The 20,628-nt window shown below is 38.9% G+C and overlaps 1 protein-coding gene and 1 long non-coding RNA gene across 2 annotated transcripts in view; one reads left to right on the top strand and one right to left on the bottom strand.

Annotated features, from left to right (window-relative positions):
- LOC309486307 overlaps positions 1–20,628 on the top strand; it is a 47,018-nt gene that overhangs the window by 15,281 nt on the left and 11,109 nt on the right. The gene's annotated exons all lie outside the window — the stretch shown is intronic.
- On the bottom strand, positions 12,266–14,952 carry gpr78b (G protein-coupled receptor 78b; the record flags this gene model as incomplete). The annotated part of the gene is made up of 3 exons (XM_082162094.1): positions 12,266–12,842; positions 14,068–14,181; positions 14,285–14,952. 3 exons carry the CDS (start codon positions 14,950–14,952, stop codon positions 12,605–12,607), a joined length of 1,020 nt encoding a protein of 339 aa, XP_082018220.1. The 3' UTR covers positions 12,266–12,604.

Raw genomic sequence — 20,628 nt, 5'->3', positions numbered from 1 at the left:
GGAACTAGCGCACTCGGGTTCGGACCGCAGCAAACGAACCCAGTGGAAAAACGCCCTAAGTAAATATAACAACAAAGAAGCACTGCTGCGCTCTCTTTTATTTCATTTTTCTTTAATCCTTACTCTTTTTCAGGAGTGCTGCACTTACTTATACAGGGGAAGACGGCAGTTCAATTTAACTTTACGAAGACTTTCAAGCAGTAAAGCTATCTGAACTCTGGACATGAATAATTAAATTCATCTTTTTTGAGATACATGAGAATGTTAATGTGCACACTGGTAATTGGTGTTAAACAATATTACTTGGCTCATGATGTCAATATGCTAAGGCTGCTGTAAGTAAAACATCCTGCAGTTATGAAACACTACAATTCGTTGCAAAAACTAAGTTAAAAACGGCCATTGTCTGAAGACTTTAGGACTTTGACCTGTCATCGCTACGCATTGCCTACCTTTTTTTATTAGCCACGCCAAATTTGACAAGATTATTGAAAATGATTGTGTTACAGAGAAGATATACAGAAACCAGTTGAATTTAATACAGTGATTTATTACAAACTTATTGTGTTTACTTACATAGCTACATAATTGCATATTACTTTAGGATTAATGTTTTAAATATAGCTTAAAATTTGAATACAGCAACATCTCCATCAGCGATAGGTAACGTTGTTTCTAGAGTGCCGCTGTCCTGCAGAGTTTAGCGTCAACTCCGATTAAAAACCTCACCTGTCTTAAATATCCTAAAGACGATGATTAGCTTGTTCAGGTGTGTTTGATTAGGGTTGGAGGAGCTAAACTCTGCACCCAGGACCGACATTACCCATCCTTGTTATTGATTAAATATGAAAGTAAAACGGCCAGTAGGTGGTGGCAAGTTACTGCTCGGAGAAGATCGACGCTCGCGGTGCCAGGTCCAGTGCATTAGAGGTGAATGATGGATAATCAGACAGGCATAACTGTAACAGGTCATCGTTAGGATGACGAATTTAACGATACCATATTGCCAGGTATACGTATACCGGCAAAAGGTTGAGTTGCAGGCACACATGCAGTTTAAAGGTGTCCTGCCACGGAAATTTTTTTGCCAACTGAGTTGACGGTCATCTTCCCCTGTATAACAAGTAAGCATCAGTAGCCACGAGTCGCATTGGTGTGACGTCAACTCCCCACTTCGATTGATTGGCTAGAGGAGTAGCTGTCAATCTAGAACTAGTGGACCAATGGTGACGCTTAAGCCCACCCTAATTTACATGAAACTCGAACTGCAACATTTGGGAAAGCAAGCGCAGAACATAGAAAGAAGAGCGAAGAGAAAAACAGCACAAGCGTACAAAAGAGTAAAATATGAGCAGAAAATGCAAGAAAGCACAAAGAACACAGTAATAAAACCAAGGAAAAGTTCTCTGTTTCTAAGTTCTAAGTTTTCTGCAAAATAACTTTGAATGTGTTTAAAGTTTTTATTCATGCTTGTTATTTCTTGACTCACGCTTATTATATTTTGATCCGTGACCACGTTGTTTGCTATTCTGATCATTTTGCATTCTTTTTTTTCAGTTTGTGCAATATATTTTTACATGTCTTTTTAAATTTTTGATTCACGCTTATTATTATTTTATTCGTGACCGCTATATATTTGGCGGGAATTTGATCCCATAATAGAGTAGTAGGTTAACGTTACGTTTTGAGTGGATGGCGAGCGTGAGACGGCGAAATGGATGCCAATAAGATTCTGAATAATAATAAGAATAATAATAAATTGTATTTATAATGCACTTTTCATTTGCGAACAAATCCCAAAGTGCTACATATTTCAAAAAATAAATAAAAATAAAATAGAAAAGACAAGAATAGAAAAACATTAAATATAAAAACAGTTCAGTTTCACATTAATTGTAGCTAATTTTAAATAAAAAGGTTTTTAAGTCTTTTTTAAAATGATCAACTGGCTGTGGAACCCTCAGGTGGTCTGGCAATGAGTTCCACAGTCGCGGGGCAACAGAGGAGAAAGCACGATCTCCCATGGTCCGGAGCTTGGTTCTGGGAGGACGGAGACGATTGCCATTTTGTGAGCGGAGGTTTCTGGTTGATGCTTGTTTGGTGAGAAGTTCCTTGAGGTAAGGGGGAGCATTTCCATGAATGCATTGGTGGGTGAGGAGAGTGATTTTGTATTGGATCCTGGCGGAAATGGGGAGCCAGTGAAGTGCTTGAAGAATGGGGGTTATGTGTTCATATTTACGCACTCTCATTAGGATCCTAGCAGCACTGTTCTGTATGTGTTGGAGTTTCTGCAGACTCTTGCTAGAGATCCCATACAGAAGTGCGTTACAATAGTCCAGCCTGGAGGAGACAAAGGCATGGACAAGTTTAGTGGCGTCAGAAAGAGTGAGTGTGGGACGGAGTTTGGCAATATTCCTAAGATGGAAAAAGGATGATTTGCACAGAAGTTTGATATGGTTGTCAAATGTGAGGTGAGAATCAAGTTTTACACCGAGGTTGGTTACTGTAGATGAGAGAGGGATGTCTTTTCCAGAAAAAGTGATAGAGGTTATCAGGGACGACTGAACCTGCTGAGGAGTGCCGACAAGAATTGCCTCAGTTTTGGAATAATTTAACTGTAGGAAGTTCTGACTCATCCAGGCCTTTACCTCCTCCAAGCAGGAAGTCAGTAGGAGTGGTGTTGAAGAAGATGAAGGCAGAGCAGCCAGGAGGGGCAGGGTTTGGTTTATTTTGAGATAGAGTTGTGTATCGTCAGCGTAGCAATGGAAGGAGATACCATGCTGGCTGATGATGCGGCCAAGAGGGAGCATGTAAAGAATAAAGAGAGTTGGACCAAGTACCGACCCTTGAGGAACACCACATGTGACAGCATGTGGGTGAGATTTAGCTCCACCCAAACTGACGTACTCGGTCCTTCCAGAAAGGTATGATTTGAACCAGTCCAAGGCAGAATTTGATAGTCCTATATCACTGTGGAGGCGGTCGAGAAGGATGTTGTGGTCGACAGTGTCAAACGCTGCTGTGAGGTCAAGGAGGATAAGAATTGAGGGGGAGCCAGCATCGGCTGCCATCAGAAGGTCATTCGTAACTCTGACCAGAGCTGTTTCTGTACTGTGGGCGGGCCGGAAGCCTGACTGAAACTTATCGTACATGTTATGGCGTTGAAGATGGTCCTGGAGCTGAGCAGCAACTGCTTTTTCCAATACTTTGGAAAGGAATGGAAGTTTGGATATGGGCCTGAAGTTGGCAAGATTTTCCGGGTCCAAACTGGGTTTTTTAAGAAGTGGTGTGATAGACACAATTTTGAGGGGGGAAGGAACATGGCCAGACTGGAGCGAGTGATTAATTGTTTTTGTGATGAGGGGACTTATGGCAGAAAGATTCGATTTTATCAGGATAGTGGGAAAGGGGTCCAGGGCACAGGAAGATGATTTAATTTTTTTTATGATTCCCTCAATTTCAAGTTGTGAAACTTCAGAGAAGCAATGAAGAGAGTGGCAGAAACCTGACTGTGAACTGACAGAAAGGGCAGGTAGTGCAGAGGAACCAGGGAGATGCGATCGGATGGAGTCAATTTTTGTTCTAAAGAAAGTGATGAAGTTATTGCAGCGTTCCTCTGTGTTTTCTGTGAGAGTTTTAGTCTGGGGTTTAAGAAGATGGTTTATTGTAGAGAAAAGCTGCTTAGAGTTTCCAGGATTGTTGTTGATAATGTCCGAAAAGAACTGTGACCGTGCATCTTGAAGTGACTTGGAGTAGGCTTGTTGGTGATCTCTATAGGCTAGTCTATGTACAGTTAGTGCCGATGTTTTGAAACAACGCTCAAGGATACGGCCACGAGCCTTCATTTTCCGCAGCTCCAAGGTGTACCATGGGGCTGAGCGTACAAAGGATACTGTTTTGGTCTTGATGGGGGCATGAAGATCCAGAAGTCTGCAGAGTGAATTATTGTAAAACGTGACTGATTCACTGGCTGATGAAAGATTGGCAGAGGAGAGATGGTGAAGATCCAGGGTCAAAGTGTCTGTGTTACGAGCCCATTAAATGAATTAAAAATGGAACATCATAACATATAAAGACCACAGAGATTCAGTGACGGTGCATAAATTATTTATTTATAAATGATTTAAATGATAAATAATTTGTCACAAACAGAGCATGGTGGTAAAAATAAAGTAACAAAACAAACAGAAAGAAAACCCTGCACACACATGTCTACCGGAGAAATATCACTTGCCTACCTCCCGTTCGAAAACCAACGACAATGTTCTCCGTGAGTCTTCCGGGTTCTCTGACTGCTGCTCTAACTAAACCTAAACTAAATAACGTGAAAACCCAACACCAATTACCACCAGCTCTAAATAAAGTTATAAACTAAATCTAACAGACATGAGCTCCACACCAGGAACGTGCTTATAGAAAAACACGATCATCAAGTCGACACGGGGAAACTCCATAAAGAGGCATAACGGGCCAAACACACGGGACACCTCGGAGCTACGCTCCGTCTGCCACCAGAAGCGGATCGGAAGTGAGAGTGAGAGAGAGAGCGGATGTCAACCAAGGCATCTTTAAAGCAGTTGCCCCGCCCACGATCAGCAGTCGGCGAGACGTCACGTGACCTATGGAGGAAACAGAAACAAAACGCACAAAGCAGCAGAAACACTGTTTCCATTTGCTTGACAGCGTAACACCCTCACCCTTAAAGAAAATAAATTGGGGTGTAAGCCAACAACTTAATAAATATTTACAAATAAACACTTACAAACCCACATTCAGCAATGGCTCCAAGAACCTGCTAAACTGAACAGAGAAAAAAAAAATAAAGTGCAACAAATACTTTTTTTTTTTTTTATTATACCACAATTTATTTACCATACTCTCCTATTAAGCACGAGACAATGCATCGGCAACTACATTGTCACGTCCTCGGATGTGCCTAATCTCCATGTTACAGCCCTGTAGAATCAAGCTCCACCGCATTAAGCGCTGGTTAGAATTGCGCATGCGATCAAGAAAAACCAAAGGGTTGTGGTCTGTACAGACACCCAACTGTAGGAAGTGATCGGGTGTCACAAAGGCTGAGATCTCTTTGGCACGGAGTGTCAATGGAACTTGCCAGTAACCCTTCAATAGGTCAATTTTACTGACAAATACAGCTGAGCCCAAACGATCAACACAATCGTCAATACGCGGTAACGGGAAGCTGTCAGGTTTTGTAACGGCGTTCACCCTCCTAAAATCCGTGCAAAAACGCATGGAACCATCACTCTTTGGAACCAATAAACAGGGCGAACTCCATGGGCTATTACTAGACTCCGCAATGCCGTTTTTCAGCATAAACTTCACCTCATTTTGAAACAACAACCTCTTGTGTGGATTTGCACGATAAGGATGTTGTTTAATTGGGCACGTAGCGCCCACATCAATGTCATGTTCAATTGCCGTTGTCTGATGAGGCACATCAGGAAACAAATTCTCATGTTGCTTAATCAGAGAGATTAAATCATTACGTTCTAAGGTGGATAAACTAGACAAAAATAAATCTAGATCATTAAGAACCTCAGAATTCTTCATTCTCCCTTCAATAACCTCCCTCGAGGGAATACGTCCCTCATCTTCAAATAAAAGACTAGTCACAGCACCCTGTTGTACCGGCGAAGACACATTTTCAACTTGTGCCGCGACCGCCAGTGAGGAAACAACTTCAGCACCACATTTCTTGGACAGCGTCACTTTTGTTGCGCTAACATTATCTCTGACAGTTGAAGAGCAAGGCGACTTGAATTCCGAAATTGAACCTTCTCCTCGATCAAAACAACTTCAAACGATTAATATGACATAGCGTGGTCTTTCTCCTTCGATCTGGAGTGGCGATGACATAGTTTAAATCACTCACTCGTCGTTCGACACGATAAGGACCGCTGTAACGAGCCTGCAGAGCAGAGCCCATCCCAGGAATCAACACAAGAACTTTATCACCAGGACTGAAACTTCGGGAAACAGCCCTCTGATCAAACCTCTGTTTCATTCTCTTTTGACAGAGACCTAAGTTATCTCTAGCCAACTGGCATGCACGACTGAGCCTACTACGCATATTGGACACATAATCCGTCAAACTGGGACACTCTTTAGGCTCAGTAAGCCACGACTCTTTCAACAGCTTTAAAGGTCCACGAACCGTGTGCCCGAAAACCAGCTCTGACGGGCTAAAACCCAAACTCTCTTGTACTACCTCGCGCACAGCAAAAAGAGCAAACGGAACACCTTCATCCCAATCACGCTGGAACTCGAGACAGAAACACTTGAGCATACTTTTCAAAGTTTGATGGAACCTCTCAAGTGCACCTTGAGTCTGTGGACGATACGGGCTGGATGTAACATGGTGGACCGCGAGCTGACGCATAGCTTGTGCAAACCCACGGGACATAAAATTAGTACCGCGGTCAGTCTGAATAGTTTTTGGAAGGCCAAAAAGAGAGAAGAAACCCATCAGGGCTTTAATAATAACAGGAGCTGTGATCTTACGGAGCGGAATAGCTTCTGGAAAACGAGTCAAGCTACACATTATGGTAAGTAACCATTGATTCCCAGTCTTTGTTCGAGGCAATGGGCCAACACAGTCCAATATAACGTGTTCAAAGGGCTCAGACGTAACAGGAATCGGCTGTAAAGGCGCAGGCGGAATCACCTGGTTAGGTTTACCAGTAACCTGACACAAGTGACATGTTCGACAATATCTCACGACATCTTTTTTAATACCTGGCCAAAAAAAATGGCGTAAAATTCTGTCAGTAGTCTTATTTACGCCGAGATGACCTGCGAAGTGATGGTCATGAGCTAAACTCAAAACTTCATCACGAAACGAAACTGGGACAACAATTTGAAAAAGAACTCTCCACTCATCTTGCGCTGAGGCCATAAGAGGTCTCCACTTGCGCATTAAGACACCATCTCGTAAAAAATAGCCATGTGGCGAATGCTCAATGTCTTCTTCAGACATAGCTTCTGAAAAGAGAGAAGACAGAGATGGGTCAACTTTCTGTTCCTTAATAAGCTGCTCTCGACTCATAGAAAAATTAGGAACATCAGAAGAAAACGACAGTGAAACAGAATTCCCAGATAAGTCACTATCGTTTGAGAGTGAAGGTCGAGCAATAAAAGTATCACTAAGATCAAGTTGATCCTCAATTTCATTCTCTTTTTCGTTTTTCGCCATAGCACGAGTAACCACGCTAGAAGAAAAAACCTCAGGGAAGTTAATTGACAGGTCATCAGTACATGTTTTTGGGGATGCATGAGACACTATGGGGCAAGGCAAAACATTTCCACCACACAAATCGTTACCAAGTAGCACTGCTACGTTTTCAATAGGCAAGGAGGGGCGTACACCCACTATAATATTGCCAGTAACTAAGTCAGACGTAAGAGAAATCTCATGCAGAGGGACATTAACATAACCCATTTCGAATCCACGTACAAGAATACTATCACCAGTAAAAGTCTTATCACTGAAAGGCAACACATCTTGTAAAATAAAGCTCTGTGAAGCGCCAGTATCCCGCAGAATTTTTACCGGAATTTTTAAGCTTTCACCAGACTCACCGGGCAAAGAGACAAAACCATTGGTTATGAAAGGCGCAAAACTGTGATTGGCAGTATTGGTGTCGTCCCTACACACAGGCAAATTCGAAACACACAAACCCACCTCTGATCTATAAGGAGCTGGTTGACTCACTGCCTTATTTTTACGCTTTAGGGAATAAACATGACCACGTTTCTTACAATACGCACAGGTCGGAGCTGTAGCGTTAGACCCGGACGGACGCCAGTCTGAAGAGCGGGCAGGAACAGGCACAATCTCCTTAGACATTTTTGACATATTTGGATGACTTGAAACGTTTTGTGGAAATTTAGAATTAGAAGGAACACGCTTATGTGTGAGTACATACTCATCCGCAAGAACGGCTGCACGAGCTGGAGTCAGATTCTGATGCTCACTAACATGGGTAGCGACTGTTTGAGGAAGACCGTTTTTGAAATCTTCAAGTATAATCAAATCACGAAGAGATTGGAATGTTGTTACTTCCTGTGAACTAAGCCAGCGATCAAATAACATTTCTTTTTCTCTAACATATTCGACATAAGTGAGAGCTTCAGGTTTAAGATAACTACGAAACTTTTGTCGATAAGCCTCAGGCACAAGAGCATAAATGCGTAAAACAGCATGTTTAACTTTTTCGTAATCTGCTGCGTCTTCGAGTGTTAATGAGGAATAAGCTTCCTGCGCTTTTCCAGTGAAAACACATTGTAACGTCATGGTCCAAATTTCTTTGGGCAATTTAAATGTTGTTGCTACGCGCTCGAAATGTGCAAAAAACGTATCAACTTCGCTCTCATTAAAAGGTGGAACAAGGTGAATGTTACGAGTTATGTCAAATTGATCTGACTTGAATGAAACACCAGCTTCACGAGCCTTCAATTCAAGTTCTTTAATGCGTAATGCTTGCGCAAACTCAAGATCTTTCAATCTAAATTCGTGTTCCCTTTTTTCTCGTTCTCGTACTATCTGCCTATCAGCCTCTAATCTAGTTTTCGCGTTCCCATTCAATTTCCTTCTCTCTTAACTGTAAACGTTTCAATTCTAGTGCTGCTTTACTAGGTGAAGGTGAAAGTTCAATAGGAAGACGCCTACCCTGGTCAGGCGACATAGATACATCAGGAGACACTTTCCCAAACACTCCAAGTTCTCGCAAATCTTCAATAAGCTTATCCTGAAGCTCAGCCTTGGAAGGGCTACCACTCACCTCAAGCTTATAGTGGCCAGCGATTCTAACAAGGTCATCACGCGTTACAGTTAACAAAATATCCTCTGAAGGAGCAAGAATGAACGCGTCTAAATCAAACATTACGAGTGACACAAAATTCCCTAAACGAACGAACAATCAAGGAAATGCACAAAAAAAAAACATCACCGAAAATCTACGGCACAAAAAGAGCAAAGGGCGATCACAACAAGCTAATGCGCACTCACAGCGCGCAGTGCGACCACCACGGAAAAAGATTTTCACAAAGGGAAAATCGAATTTATTCAAAAATGCCAAAAAAGACAAATATGGTTCAAAACCCGGCTAAACGAGCCCCCATTTATATGTTACGAGCCCATTAAATGAATTAAAAATGGAAAATCATAACATATAAAGACCACAGAGATTCAGTGACGGTGCATAAATTATTTATTTATAAATGATTTAAATGATAAATAATTTGTCACAAACAGAGCATGGTGGTAAAAATAAAGTAACAAAACAAACAGAAAGAAAACCCTGCACACACATGTCTACCGGAGAAATATCACTTGCCTACCTTCCGTTCGAAAACCAACGACAATGTTCTCCGTGAGTCTTCCGGGTTCTCTGACTGCTGCTCTAACTAAACCTAAACTAAATAACGTGAAAACCCAACACCAATTACCACCAGCTCTAAATAAAGTTATAAACTAAATCTAACAGACATGAGTTCCACACCAGGAACGTGCTTATAGAAAAACACGATCATCAAGTCGACACGGGGAAACTCCATAAAGAGGCATAACGGGCCAAACACACGGGACACCTCGGAGCTACGCTCCGTCTGCCACCAGAAGCGGATCGGAAGTGAGAGTGAGAGAGAGAGCGGATGTCAACCAAGGCATCTTTAAAGCAGTTGCCCCGCCCACAATCAGCAGTCGGCGAGACGTCACGTGACCTATGGAGGAAACAGAAACAAAACGCACAAAGCAGCACAAACACTGTTTCCATTTGCTTGACAGCGTAACAGTCTGGGTCAAACTTCTTAATGTTACGAAAGCAGATTTGACGTTTAGGCTTGGAGTGAGTAGGCAAAAATGGCAGTTCCACCGAAATTAACTTATGGTCAGATAAGCCAAGATCACGCACTTGCAGGTTATTTATGGAAGCAGAATCAGTGATGACCAGATCAAGAGTATGCCCTCTGGTGTGTGTTGGTACATCGACATGCTGTGTAAGATTCAAGCAGTCTAGTAATTGTAAAAATTCAGCAGCTGAGCGACAAGAGGGGGTGTCAACGTGGATATTCATATCTCCAAGTATTAAAAGGTTTGTAGATGTAGGACCAATTGTTGTGAGTAGATCGTGCATCTCATCAACAAAGTGGAAAGTTTACTTTTAAAAAGTTGCCAAATGGTTCCATTGACAAGACCAAAGTGATCTGTGTGTTTTGTTGTTGTGAACTGAGCTATCATCGCAGCACGTCCAGTCTGAAATACCACTTGATGGCCAAGCACACAGCTCTGATGCGATTATTTGCTCTGAGTGAGAATGTTAGTGTGAAATTGAACACTCCAGTATATGCCAATGTTGTTTTCAATAAAAAAACATTTGCACAAAGCAAGCCGATCCACTTTTCCATGTTGATAAGAGCATTAAAATGGGAAAAAAATAATGGGAAAAAAATTAATCAAGGGACATTTAGAATAGATAAAAATGTAAAAATGTAATTATTACAAATAATTGCAATTATTTGCGAGATAACTATGACATTAATACAATTAATCGCGATTAAATATTTGAATCGTTTGACAGCACTAGTATATATTATATATATATAACAGCAAACATGAAAACCTCTATAGCGATGTTCTGCAGAGCCCAGACACCGACCTTTGAACAACGCCTACTCTTGAGTTTCATCTCTTCTCAATTTCTTCTTTTTTTTTACACTTGTTTTAAAAGACTAACAATTTATTATTTCTTTATGATCAGAAGATCATAGGTCCTAAAAAAGTCACTAACTAGTTCCATCTTTAAACTTGCACTAGTAGAAAAAAATACATAGCATTGATTAAATAAATCTGATAAAATAATCAAATCAATAAATTTTCCTATTAATTTAGTAAAATAGTGTACATGTTTCCATTTAGAGGTTTACTCATTATTTCATTATTCATATAGATATCTTTATTGCACCATTTTCACAAAACAATGAATTGAACAAATGTTAGCAAATCTCGCACTAATACAGCTAATACAGTATAAAGCACTTCGTTAGTTTGAATTCGGGTTCTCTGTAAACCACTTAACTGAATTCATTGTAAATAAATAAGTACACTATACATTTCTTATACTGTGCAAAGTAGCTATCCATCAAGAGTTTAACAAAGTCATCTTTTAAAAACAACTTGCAACATCCCACCAAATAGCACAAAGTATTAGCACTATGAACAGCTGTTATAGGAATCTACATTCAGTTATGTTAAAAGCTATAAAAGCTCCGACATCAGTAGTAGAGATTTGTAGCTTTGGCTGTTCTTTCACTAATGTCATTTAATAAGATATAATAAAATGCATCACTGTCCAAGTATGCATTTTGAGTAAAACGTCTTTTAACAAGAAAGTTAACAATATGTGGTGTAATGTTACTCTGCAGCTTTTGTAGTAAGTCTGTATATGTAGCCTATATGTTCTGCACTTTGCTGGTCGAAAAAGAGCCCCAACCCCCACCATTACACCGTGCATATACCAGGGTAGAAAATGAATGTGGGCTCAGGGCAGAAATACCACCAAAATGAATAAAAATGCCCCCAAAATTCGAGATATATTAAAAAAATTCCCTGTATGAGTTCTTGCATGATAGTGTGCTGTTTTCTGGAAAACAACAGTTCAATAAATCAATTAATATTAGGTGGCTTTCATTTTAGACTTAAAACATCTGTTTTTGCTCTATTTCGTCAACGAATAATTCCAAACAAATCCACATTGCCATTGCCGTCTACTGAATGACTCAATGACTCACTCATAAAGACAGTCACTTGCATTGTCCTTGAATGAATTAGCCATTTTGAACAATTCGTTTGACTAAATGATTCACTCACTCGTCAAGACAATGATTTGCCGCTATCTACGGGCAGTTTGTTCGATAAAATTTTTTTCCCTTAATTTTTTTTTTTTAAATATATTAATATCTCCTGCTTGAGGCTGATAAAATCATATATGTGGTCCACCATGCTGCAAGAAAGAACAAACTTGCCCAGATGTCAATTTAACACAACGTTATGAGATAATAAGGATAAACTTGTTAGAGCTTTTGAAGGTCTCATTGGAAAGCCAAGTTCTTAACGTCAAAATCGGAATTGGCCTAAATGTAAAATATTTTCTCTTGATGTAGATTATTCGTATTCATATTTTATTAACTCCTATTAAATCACTTATCTAATCGTTGTTCTCAAGATTTTATTTCTTTGCTCTCACTGCCTTTTAATTACGCTGTCCAATGTGCTTGCTGAGGGGCTGAGAGAGTGATGAAGATTGAATGTTGATTTTGTTTTTAGACAGTGGGTAGTGGTAGATAGAATGCGTTTAAAAATAGACTATTAAGAGTGAAATGAGTTATCATTATTAAATATAACAGAGATAATAAAGTAATTGCAGTCGCATTGCGTATAATAGTTGTATGTCTTTTTTGAGGACTCCAACTGTTTGAAACTGGCTGCCAAATTGCAAAGGCCACCAACTGTGACCACACAGTCCTATTCTTTCACACACAAACAAACACCTTTAACAGGCTTTTCCTGTTTGTGCAAGTGCCATTAGCTGATTCTCTGAAGACTGTAGTCATTCTCTGTGTCCATAGAGCTGCTGTGTCCAGAGGATGGGTTTAAATCACGCTTCAACAGGCGATTGGCCACTGTTATCAAGACCTTCTTGTACTGCTGTCGCAGGAGGGAGTAGACGAAGGGATCTGAAGCTGCCTTGCTGTATGTTAAACACTTGCTGACAATACCCCAGTGTCGGTTGACATCCACAAAGGGAAGCAGCTCAGTCAACCTGTGAAACAGAGGCAAAGCCATTATTAACATAATGACAGCATCTAGACAAGAACCGCACAAACACACAACTCAGTATTAATTTACCATGACTGTTTAAGCAGTAAATATATTTTGTGTGTAAAACACAAGCAAAACTTATTATGGTCTTTTATATAATGATAAACTTAATAGGCATTAATCCGTTAGATAACTTAAAAGTGATCTAACGGAATAATACCTATTAAGTTTTTCATTTTATAAAAGACCATAATAGGTTTTACATGTGTTTCTCACTCAAAATATAACTTTCAAAGAATCTACTGATAAACAGCAATATTTATTCAGTCCTTAAAAGTAACAGTTGTTTTTTAAAAATTGGAGTTATTTTCAAAACAACTAACATATTCATTCTCATGTGAGAAATGAGTAGCTTACCAATGGACAATTTTGGCTATTTGTATTGGAAAATACAGTTCTATAATGTAATGCATAATGGTAACAATGATAAATGGTAATAATGCTTATATTAAGTGTAACTTTGAAAATATGAAACATAAATAGGCCCTTTATATATAAATATAAAACTATATAAATAATGAATAATAAAATGCTGTTATTGTTGTAGTATAATCATTGTTTCGTTTTTACTCCGTCAAAAGATAAAAACAAAAATAAAAATCAGTTCTGCTATCCTGTGGTTAACGAAATGACATTATATGTGACCATTTTATTTGAAGGGAAGAGAAGTAAGGATGGTAGGTGTTACAGACACAGCAGTATAAGAGCACTGAGAAGTAAATATGGATGAGAAAATTTGTTTTTATTGATTTATTTATTTTAGATCAGGTGAGCTTTCAAGATCATTAGCGAATCCCTCTAGAGACGAAAAGTGATTGTGTTCTGTCACCTCTGGCGCGCAAGAGCTATTCTTGAAAAAAAAAAAATATTGTCTGGTTAGCGTCATCTCACGAGTCACGACTCAATTAAATAACGCCATTTCGAGGGACTTTTTTTACTTTTCAGGAGTAAAACTTTTCTACAAGGAAGCAATTAAGATCATAATGCACAATTGAACGTATACTGAACGCTGCAAACCGCTTCGTTGCGTCCCTCATCAGCCTCCCTATATATTCAGATGATCACTGTATCATACTGTCTGATAAACAACCCCTCCCAGATTATTACAAAGTGTTTGCACCAAGTGGTTTGTAAAATGTTAAGCTTTTAAATAATAAGCGGCATACCTTGTGATAACATAAGGGGCGAAACAGATGATGAAAGATCCAATGAAAATGCTGATCTTCTTAGTAGCGCGCTGTTTTCTCCTCTTTTGTTCTGAAAGACAGCGCTGCTTAACACTATACAAAAGAGTTTTACAAAATATTAATGACACATGATCCAATGGTAAAACCTGGTAAAACATCCCAATGATGCTTACTAAGAATAAATGGTCATAAATACCTTGGATGAATATCTACCAGTAAGAAGAGGGTCTGCATGGTTATAATGTCAATCCTCTTGCAGTGAAAGCGTGCAACTTTTAACACCTTTAAGTATGTAACGCACAAAATCAGAAGCGAGAGCATAAAGCTGGTGGCATGAAAGAAAATGGTGAACACAGTAAACTTAATCCGTGTGCTCTCCTCGCTCAAATGCAACGTGCAGGATGCGTAAATGGGACTGTAGTCAAACCATGAGAAAAACACCGGGATGAGAGAGAACGTGAACGAGTGAAGCCAAGAATAACACACCATGACCAACGCGTCCTGGTAGCGCATTTTGCTAGAGTAACTCAGAGGGAAAACTACGGCGATCCAGCGGTCTATACTGAGGGCTGCCATGCTTAGCATGCTATTGGCTATCAGAAAGGTCTCCAGAAAGCTTAGCGTGCCACAGAGACAGTCTCCAAAAGGCTGCTGGTGTTTTACAATCCCAATTAAAGTGGACGGCATGTTCAGGACAGAAATCAGTATGTTGCAAAACGACAAGTTCATGGTGAACACCCCTGGCACCTGTCGGCGTATTTCGCTGCTGTGGATGAAACATAGCAACACCAGTAAGTTCGACAACAAAGAAACAATCGCAACCACAACGATGAACAAAGATAATAGAATTTCCGCAAAGTCCATTTCTCACTTCAGAAGTCCCCTTGCCATATATTTGCCCCAGTTGGTGATGAATGTTATCAGCTGCATGATTCTTCTAAGACAAAATAATTACGGTTGCCTAATAAGTCATATTAGGCTCAACTCGCGCGCGCTGTCCAGAGTGCTGAACCATAGTAGCGCATGCACATTTCCCTCTTAAAAAAAAGAAAAAGAAATATGTGAAAAGAAAAGAAAAGAAGAAGAAGAAAAAAACATTTCTAAAGACAATATCTTTTATGGCGAAGTAAAAGCCATTCTCTGTCCATCGTGATAGAGGCGTTCAGTCCTGCGCGATTTAACGCTTGTGTTGGTGAAGCTCATGGACTCTATTACGCTTGGCTCATGCGCACAAGGGCCGCGACGGTGGGAGGCCGTTTTGTACAAATACTGAAGAAGAAAAAATACTTTAAATCTTGTTGTTGCGTTTAAAGAATAGCCTACATCCTAAACAACATATGTCGTAATTGTCTAGCTATATCCCCGCCAAATACAAATTGACTTTTGGGAGTTTTTTTTTTAAATGTATCTAGGCCTATTCATTTTACACGTTTCAACAGCGTTTTATTTAGTTATTTATTTGTATTTATTTTTTTAGTTAGAGCACACACGCACAGACGCATTCCCTACATTATCGCCTAAAAACTCTTAAAACTACATTTCGTGACACAACAACAGTATTATTATTTTTTAATATGGTGGATTTGTTCGATCGCCATGGCAAGCTGCAAGCCGAGTAATACAAACAGTAAAATGGTTAGAGTGCTTTTACAGGGTGAATATCACACGACTGGAACAGATTTCGCGTTGGTCCACGATGGTTGGTCCACGTTGGTCCACGATGGTTCGCCAGGTCCACGATTCCTGATAACGATCTCGTTTCCCAAAAATGCACTTAACATGAGAGTGCAACACATGTGAGTGCAAGCTTTAAGGGCTAATTAATATGGAAGCAGATTAGTCTCAAATATAATTCACGCAAAAAACATGATTCACAAATGCGTAGACAATTTCACATGCATGAAACCTAATTCACGTGCACACCAAAAAAAATCCACGTGCGTGAAAAAAAATATATATTCACAAAAAGCAATTCACATGCGCAAAATAAAATTATATACTCATAAAATACATTTCACAAATGCAAAACACAATTCGTAGATATACAACTGTGCACAAAAACCTTTGAATGTTTAAAATGTACGAGTGTATCCTTGCATTTGAATGTGCAAATCGTCATTCACGTACGAATCGCCATAGATATGTGTGTGTGTGTGTGTTTTTGAGACTTTCCTGGCAGCATAACACTCGTAACACAGAGCAGTCGTACTCTTTAGCCAATCAGATTTAAGCTTATCAATCGACCAATCAGTATCACGTGAGGGCGGGCCTACCTACATGTTACGTCATCAGCTTTCGACCAGTTCATGGCTGAGCAGAGGTAAGTGCAGTTAATCGTTCATTTCTGTGTTAACTGAAGTTAATAAAGTTTGAGATCAGTTGAAGCAATAGTTTATTAACTGCTGTTTAGTCCACATGTGAATATAAACATTTATTTTTAGTATTGATGGATTTTCATGTCCTGTCCACCACACATTCAACCTATGATAATGTATGTAATGACGTGCATATATAGGAGACATGTTTTGATCTGCATATATTATGTAGTTTTATTGTTTCAGATTTCCAAGACAGATGATGTATGAAGTTGCAGACAACCAGTACTGTGATCTTACCATTTCTACTGTAATTCTTTGAAAACAGTCATGTTGCAAGCCATCCATTTTGACAGTTGTTTCAACAAGTGGTTGAAAGTGATGCATTGTTACTGTATTAATTTGTCTCCTGCGGACTATATGTACACACTTTAGGAATAAAGCCTTGCTATGCATGCATTATTAAATGTTCTTGTAAGAATTAAAAGATTCAGACATAGTTCAATTTGATGTGCACGTTTTATTAATTTGAAAGTTTCTGAATCCTTTGGGAATAAAATATATAAAATGACTTGATCATGATTAATGTTCCTGTTACATATGAAGATCATGAACTGACAGTCTAAACTGTGAAGCACAATATTCAGTACAGAGAAATATACGTCTCTTCAGGAGTTGTGAGATCCAGTCAGAGTGTACTTTGCTTTTAGAGTATATAAATATAAGTGCAATACATCAAGTGAAAAGTTAAAAAATGAATTGTGTTCAGTCCGGTCATCAGTAGACCTCTCTGTTAGGACATATAAGATTTTGTCCTGATATTTAAAGTACTAAAACCCTATAGTACAAGAGTTGCAGACAGAGGACGTGGGGAATTAAGTGATGGTATTTGAATAGAGTTTACTGAGTAATCTTAGTCGCATAATCTTAATTGCCTCTCTATGATAAGTACCTTTGTCTCATCAGCATAAAATCAGATTTGTCTATTTTACTATAGGCAAAGTAAAATTAATGCTTCACAATATTGTCCTGAGACCTTAAGATGACAATAAAAAACCTTATTTAAAAACCTTGCGATGACAATACAGCACAAAACATAAGGAAATGCATGTTGAATATATTGCTAACACTCTACAATAAGGTACAATAACTTAGTTAACATTAGTTCATGTATTAAATAACCATGAGCAATACATTTGTTGCTGTGTTTGTTAATCTTTATTAACGTTAGTTAAAAATACAGCTGTTCATTGTTAGTTTACAGTGCATTTACTAATGTTAACAAGATTTTAATGAAGTATTAGTAAATGTTAACATTAATAAAAAATAATAAAGGCTGTTCACGTGCAGTTCATTATTAGTTCATGTTAACTAATGAAACGTTTTAATAAACTGTTACCAATTAAGACATAAATAAAAATAAAAAATAAAGTATAAAAGAGAATTAAGAAACAACATGAATTAAGATGTTCGTGACTGCTATCCAGATGTCACACCAAAGGTGAGTAATCCTGATAAAATGCAGGGAAACAAGTGTTAATAATAATTTAACATCATACACAAATGGCAAAAACACTGGGTGCTCATTAAAATAGGTCTATTCACTATTTAAAGAACAATCTCGATGGGTATTGACCATAGATGATTGTTTTGCAATCATTAGCGTGATTGTAGCTGTACTGTGAGAGCTGTCTGTACCTTCATACAACAAAACAAGCATCATTCTTCTTCATTTTTGACACGATATGGGACATCTGATTACAACAACACTTGCTTACATCAGTTAATAGTTCATAAACTATTGCTTCAACTGATCTCAAACTTTATTAACTTCAGTTAACACAGAAATGAACGATTAACTGCACTTACCTCTGCTCAGTCATGAACTGGTCGAAAGCTGATGACGTAACATGTAGGTAGGCCCGCCCTCACGTGATACTGATTGGTCGATTGATAAGCTTAAATCTGATTGGCTAAAGAGTACGACTGCTCTGTGTTACGAGTGTTATGCTGCCAGGAAAGTCTCAAAAACACACACACACATATCTAAGGCGATTCGTACGTGAATGACGATTTGCACATTCAAATGCAAGAATACACTCGTACATTTTAAACATTCAAAGGTTTTTGTGCACAGTTGTATATCTACAAATTGTGTTTTGCATTTGTGAAATGTATTTTATGAGTATATAATTTTATTTTGCGCATGTGAATTGCTTTTTGTGAATATATATTTTTTTCACGCACGTGGATTTTTTTTGTGTGCACGTGAATTAGGTTTCATGCATGTGAAATTGTCTACGCATTTGTGAATCATGTTTTTTGCGTGAATTATATTTGAGACTAATCTGCTTCCATAAATTAAAGGCCCTGATATATACTCCCGGAGTGTTTTTTCGAAAGTCGAAGTTCGAAATACGTGACCAGCATACTTTTGGTGAACATCCGACACCGCCCACACTGCTGAGAGCAATGTTTAGATGAATATGTAAATATGTGCTGCATGCTTTCTTCTCAAAAACAAAATAAACACAAAACAAAGCACTTAATACAACTGCTCTTTCTGGTTCTCGAATCTGATTGGCTGATAGCCTTTTCTAGCCGTGTGATTACAGCACTCTAACCGTTTCACTGTTTGTATCACTCTGTTTACTAGCCTGGCAAGCCAGACCTACATCAAGATGTTTAGTCTGGCAACTCACCATAGAGGGTGCAGGCCAAAGCTCTCCGGCTGTGTAGTGGAGCCTTCTGAACATCACCTACCCCAGCGCTGCAAGTAGAAGTAGGGGAGATGCCTTTAAATCTTAGGAGGTTAAAACTTTCTCTTGCATATTGGGTAAACTTACAAGGGCATGAAAATACACATCCTACAAAACCGGTGTTAGAAGAATGCTGGGAATATGGTCGCATTGTGAACAGTAGTTTTGGATGGAACAGTAATAAAGAGGCAGCTGACATGGGAATCAGTACTATACCTTGCAGCAAAAATGTTAAATTGAGCACAATTCCACCTTGGTTTTTCTGCTATCCTGTAGTTAATTTAGAAGCTAAAAATATAATCAAGACGGGATTGTTTCAAAGTGTACAGCAGTACATAGAAGTAATGTATGATGACACAGTACAAATATTTACAGATGCATCCAAAGAGCCAGCAGGTAAAACAGGTGTGGCGGTATACATTCCTAAATATAAAGTTATAATACAAAAAAGAACCTCAAACCACCTCTCAATCTTCTCTGCAGAGATGATGGCCATCATAATGGCACTACAGTGGGTAGAAGAAGTGAAGCCATATAAATCTGTTATTTGCTCAGACTCTATGTCCTCCCTAACTAGCATTCAGACTGGGAAATCTGCATGCAGACAGGATCTTTTAGATGAAGTTCATCAGATGATTTTCAGGCTAACTCAACAGAAGCTAATATTACAGTTTACTTGGGTTCCAGCGCACACAGGTATTGAGGGCAATGAGAGGGCAGACGAGTTGGCAAAAGAAGCACTTAAAGCAGAGCAAGTAGAAGTACAGGTTCCACTTAGCAAATCAGAATTGAAAACAATAATTAAAGATGGTATTCATAAACTCTGGCAAGATAAATGGGATAAGGGGGAAAACGGTAGGCATTTATATAGTATTCAACAGAATGTAACAGTTAAAATGATCAGCTCACTTTCACGACAGGAGGAAACCTGGTTCACCAGGCTAAGGTTAGGACATACAGGACTGAATAGCGGTTTACACACAATAGGGAAACATGAGACAGGAATGTGCCCATATTGTACGGAAACAGAAACCGTGAAGCATGTACTTCTGACATGTAGGCAGTACTCTGAAAAAAGAGAAATATTTAAGAGGGTAACAAAGAACTCTGTTACTTTGAGTAACCTGTTGAGTCTACCTGGAACACAGTCTACAACCAAAGCAGTGATAGAGTTTATAAAAGAAACACAATTAGCAAGAAGACTTTAGCCCAATCATTTTTTTTTTTTTTTTTTTTTTGGAGGTTTGAGCTGAAGTTGAAGCTGGAGGAGCTGAACACGCAGCGCTAGCTGAAGCTTGGGCTCTGATTTCCTTTCTTTTAAATTTTATTTTATTTTTTATATACATTTATTTATGACTTCCCAATGTGATCACACCTCAATCCAGTAGATGGCGGTAATGCACAAAGATTGCAAACTGCCAATAAAATTCACTGAAGAAGAAGAAGAACTCACCATAGACACCATA

This window comes from Leuciscus leuciscus (genome assembly GCF_965113295.1).
Source record: "Leuciscus leuciscus genome assembly, chromosome: 2".
Taxonomy (NCBI): domain Eukaryota; kingdom Metazoa; phylum Chordata; class Actinopteri; order Cypriniformes; family Leuciscidae; genus Leuciscus; species Leuciscus leuciscus.
Note: the sequence above shows the minus strand (reverse complement) of the source record. Positions and strands in the feature narration are given on the sequence as shown.